This window comes from Melanaphis sacchari, unplaced genomic scaffold (genome assembly GCF_002803265.2).
Source record: "Melanaphis sacchari strain LSU unplaced genomic scaffold, SCAv2.0 Contig1240_pilon_pilon, whole genome shotgun sequence".
In the NCBI taxonomy this organism is placed as follows: Eukaryota; Metazoa; Arthropoda; class Insecta; order Hemiptera; family Aphididae; genus Melanaphis; species Melanaphis sacchari.
Genome location: NW_020270492.1, coordinates 5,407 through 9,590, shown reverse-complemented (window position 1 = coordinate 9,590; position 4,184 = coordinate 5,407). Strand labels below are relative to the sequence as shown.

Genomic DNA, 4,184 nt, shown 5'->3' with positions numbered 1-4,184 from the left:
CAGGAGAATTTGTGCTTTAAAATTGGTACTTATTTTATTCGACCTTCAAAACGACATTTTTATTACCCATACGGTTATAAATTTTGAAATGTGTATGATTTTGTTTATCTTGTTTATCGTTAAATTCGTTTTCACTACAAAGAACGGTGCGTTTGTATGTGTATGAACATCGAGCTTATCGTTATCGGTCCGCGTGTCCCGTCTATAAAAATATATTATATTATTTGTTATCTATTTATCAATAATCTTCTTTTAAAAGTGACGATAGTGCGTATTACAATGCATAATACAATGCAGGTAATCGTATTGTCATTTCTTAGCCGTCAATGCTATTGACACGTCGCACACTAACACACCGTAAGTTAATACAACTATATAAACATTTTATAATTTACTCGTTAGTCGTTAATAATTTAGTTGTACGTTAACATTAACTCTAACTATCATACCCAATTCTTAGAACTCAACATTTTTTTGGGTATTCTTAGTTAAAAATGGCTTCAAAAACCTTCAGGTGCCTGGTTTGAAAAGCAAAGAAACTGAAAGAATCTAATAATAAAAGTTTATCCGCATCGTTAGGCAAATGCTTCAGAAATCTAGTCAAAGAAAATCTAGTAGTTCCTTTAGAAACGTATACTAACATTGAAATAAAAATAACATAAAGCACAACTTCCGCCCCTTCATAATTTGCGCCCCTGGCGTAGGCACAGTTCGCCATACTCTTGCTACGCCACTGTGTCTAGGTACTATTTAACTACCTATTACATAAAAATTTTTACATAAATTTAATTTAAATTTATAGATTTCTTGCACCATCAGACCAAAAGCTTACAGAATTTTATAAAGCGATAGTTAAGATGATTGCAGAAGATCTACAGCCAGTCTCTATTGTTGAAAACTCTGGTTTTAGACATTTAGTCAAACTTTTGGATTCTAGGTAGTTAATTGTTTTGTATATTTCCTTTCGATAGTTTGTTAATTTCAGTATAATTTAATAAAAGTATTTATTTTAGATACCAAATACCCAGTAGGAGAGCTATTAGTAGAACTATTATACCAAATATGTATGATGAGGTAAAAAATAAAATTCAAGTTGTACTGAATGATGCCAAATACATATCAGTAACCACCGACATTTGGACATCAATTAATACTGATTCATTTATAACAATAACAGTACATTTTTTTCCTAAACTTGATATAAACCTAAAAACCTTTGTCCTTTGTACAAAAAAATTAACTAAGAGCCATACTGCAGTCTATCTATCTCAAATTCTAACTACAGAATTAAATAAATTTGATATTTTACATAAAGTTGTGGCTATAGTAACAGATGGCGGAAGAAATATAAATGTTGCTGTTAGGCTTATGAACATCCAACATATTCCATGTACAGCACATAAATTACATTTAGTAGTAAGAAATGCTTTAAGTTTAACAGATGATGATTTGAATGTAGATACAAATAATGTAAATAATGATGGTGGCAGTTCTGATAGTCAATTAAAAGAAATTTAAAAAAAATGCAGGAATATAGTTGGATTTTTTAAACGCAGTGAAGTAGGCAATAGAAAACTAGTCGAAAAGCAACAACAAATGGGTCTTCAAACTATTTTAAAACTAAAACAAGATGTATGTACGAGGTAGAATAGTACCCTAGTGATGATGGAAAGGTTATTACAATTAAAAGAACCTATTACAGTTGTTATAATGGCACTAAAAGAAGCACCACCAAATTTATCATCTGATGAATGGGATGTAATAGAGGATTGCATTCCAATATTAAAACCATTTCACAGCATTACTTTGGAACTATCAGCCGAAGAATATCCTACAATTTTCAAAGTTATACCACTTATACGAGGTAATATTTCTAACGAATTAAATAATTTTGGTAAATTTTTTATTGAAGTATATTTATTTTATAGGATTACAGATTGCACTAAGTAATAAAGATCCCAAAACAGTTATTGGGATATTACTAAAATCCAATCTCCACGGAAATATAAGAACACGTTTTCAAGGAATTGAAAAACAATCATTGGTTCCTCATTTTGATCAAGCAACATTACTCGATCCTAGATGTAAAAAAGTTGCATTTGGAAATGAACAAAATGCTTCTGATGCTGAGTCTGCAATAATAACAGAAGTAGCCAGTCTATTAAACATTCCAATTCCTGGTAATAAATTCAATTTAATAAAATAAAAAATAATTCAATTTTTTACCTGTAAAATATGTTTAATTTAGAACCTGGAGTTGTTCATCAGGTACAAATAAAAACAGAAGACCTTTGGGGATTTTTGACGGCAAAGGTGAATGATATGCAAAGCCAAACAACAACTACAAGTAATGCAATGATTTTAGTTAAACAATATTTAGATATGCCGTATCAAGATCTTTCTTGCAAACTTGGAGAATATTGGGAAAAACACAAGACACTGCTGAATCCGTTGAATGAAGTGGCATTAAAATACGCAACAATACCTGCTACATAAGTACTTTCGGAACGTATATTTTCCAAGATAGGTCAAATCATGTCAGCCAGACGCAACAGATTATTGCCAAAAAATCTTGATAAACTTGTTTTTCTTAATAAAAATATGTAAAAACACTAAAAACATACCTTTATACATTTTTAACAACATTTAATAAAAGAAAAGTTTAAGTTTGGTGCTTTTAAAATAAATAATAATATATCTACTAATTATAAAAGTTATAAGAAGTTGCATAGTTTATAATAAAAAAACATTATTCGGTAGTACAGATTATTCTAAAAATTATTCGATAGTACAGATTATTCGATTTTTTTTTTTTTTTTTTTTTAGGCTTTTTTACGAGCCATTTAGACTCTTGGCCGCCAAAACTAATTCCTTCCATTGTTCTCTATTGTATGCCTGTTCCCAGTCTCCTCCAATTTCTTCTAATACTTCCTTGACGCTATCCTTCCATCTCTTCCGTGGCCTTCCCCTTGGTCTCTTTCCTCTTATCATATATGTCAGTGCTCCTTTCAATACACTTCCATCAGCTCGCCACACATGGCCTGCCCATTCTATCCTTGTCCCTTTGATAAATTGGACCACATCTTCTCTTTTGTAAAGCTGGTATAGTTGGGTGTTGGTTCTTATTTCCCATTTTTGTTCCGCATTGTTGAATACGGGTCCGTAAATTTTTCTAAGAATTTTTCTCTCAAATAGACGTAGCTTTTCATCATCGCCCTTTGTCGTTGCCCATGTGGCACATGCATATGTCAATACAGGGCGAATGTAACTAATATATAGATGTTCTTTTGTTTTTCTTGACAACAACTTAGATTTAAAGAGTGTCGATAGTGCATAAAGGCATCGATTAGCAGCGTCCAATCTGATATTTATCTCTCCGTGCATGTTGTTTTGGTTATTTAGAGTAGACCCCAGGTACTTAAACTCTTGTACTTGTTTGAAGATGTTATTTCCCACTTGGAGGTTATTATGATCACCCCCTCCTCGTTTTAACATCATGTATTTAGTTTTTCCACTGTTAATTGTTAAGCCAATATATTTTCCTATCTTCATCAGTTCTTCAACAGTATTCTGGATACTCTCTTGCGAATTCCCAATAACCACTATATCGTCTGCATATGCTAGTAGGATATTTCCTTCATCAGGGTTTAATGTCTCAGTTCGTGGTATCTTTCTTATTACGCTCTCCAATGCCATATTGAAGAGTGCTGGTGACATCGCATCCCCTTGCTTCAGTCCACTATTTATTGTAAACGGAGACGATATTTCGTTGTTCACCTTGACTCGGCTGCTGATGTTTGTGTTACATAGTTTTATCATGTTGATTAATTTAGTTGGTAAGCCAAAGTTTTTAAGGATTTTCCATAATATTTCTCTATCTATGCTATCATAGGCTTGTTTGTAGTCTATAAAAACCATATGTAGATCTTTCGCGTATTCGTAGCTTCTTTCCATAACTTGTCTTAAGACAAATATGTGGTCAGTAGTTGATTTATTTTTTCTGAATCCACTTTGGTAATCACCTACTATCTCATCTGTGTATACTTGCAATCTTTTGAGTATAATTAATGATAGTATTTTATATCCAGAATTCAGTAGTGTTATGCCTCTATAATTCTCGACTCTATTTCGGTTACCTTTTTTGAAAATTGGACATATCAATGACTCATTCCATTCTTTTGGTA

The 4,184-nt window shown here is 31.9% G+C and overlaps 1 protein-coding gene across 1 annotated transcript; it reads left to right on the top strand.

Moving 5' to 3' along the window:
* Window positions 1-802: 802 nt before the first annotated feature.
* Window positions 803-1,518, top strand: LOC112590991 (zinc finger BED domain-containing protein 1-like; the record flags this gene model as incomplete). Its single annotated transcript, XM_025334610.1, has 2 exons — window positions 803-937; window positions 1,014-1,518. Coding segments are annotated over 2 exons (640 nt in total), but the record flags the coding sequence as incomplete, so codon positions are not given.
* Between the last annotated feature and the right edge of the window lie 2,666 nt (window positions 1,519-4,184).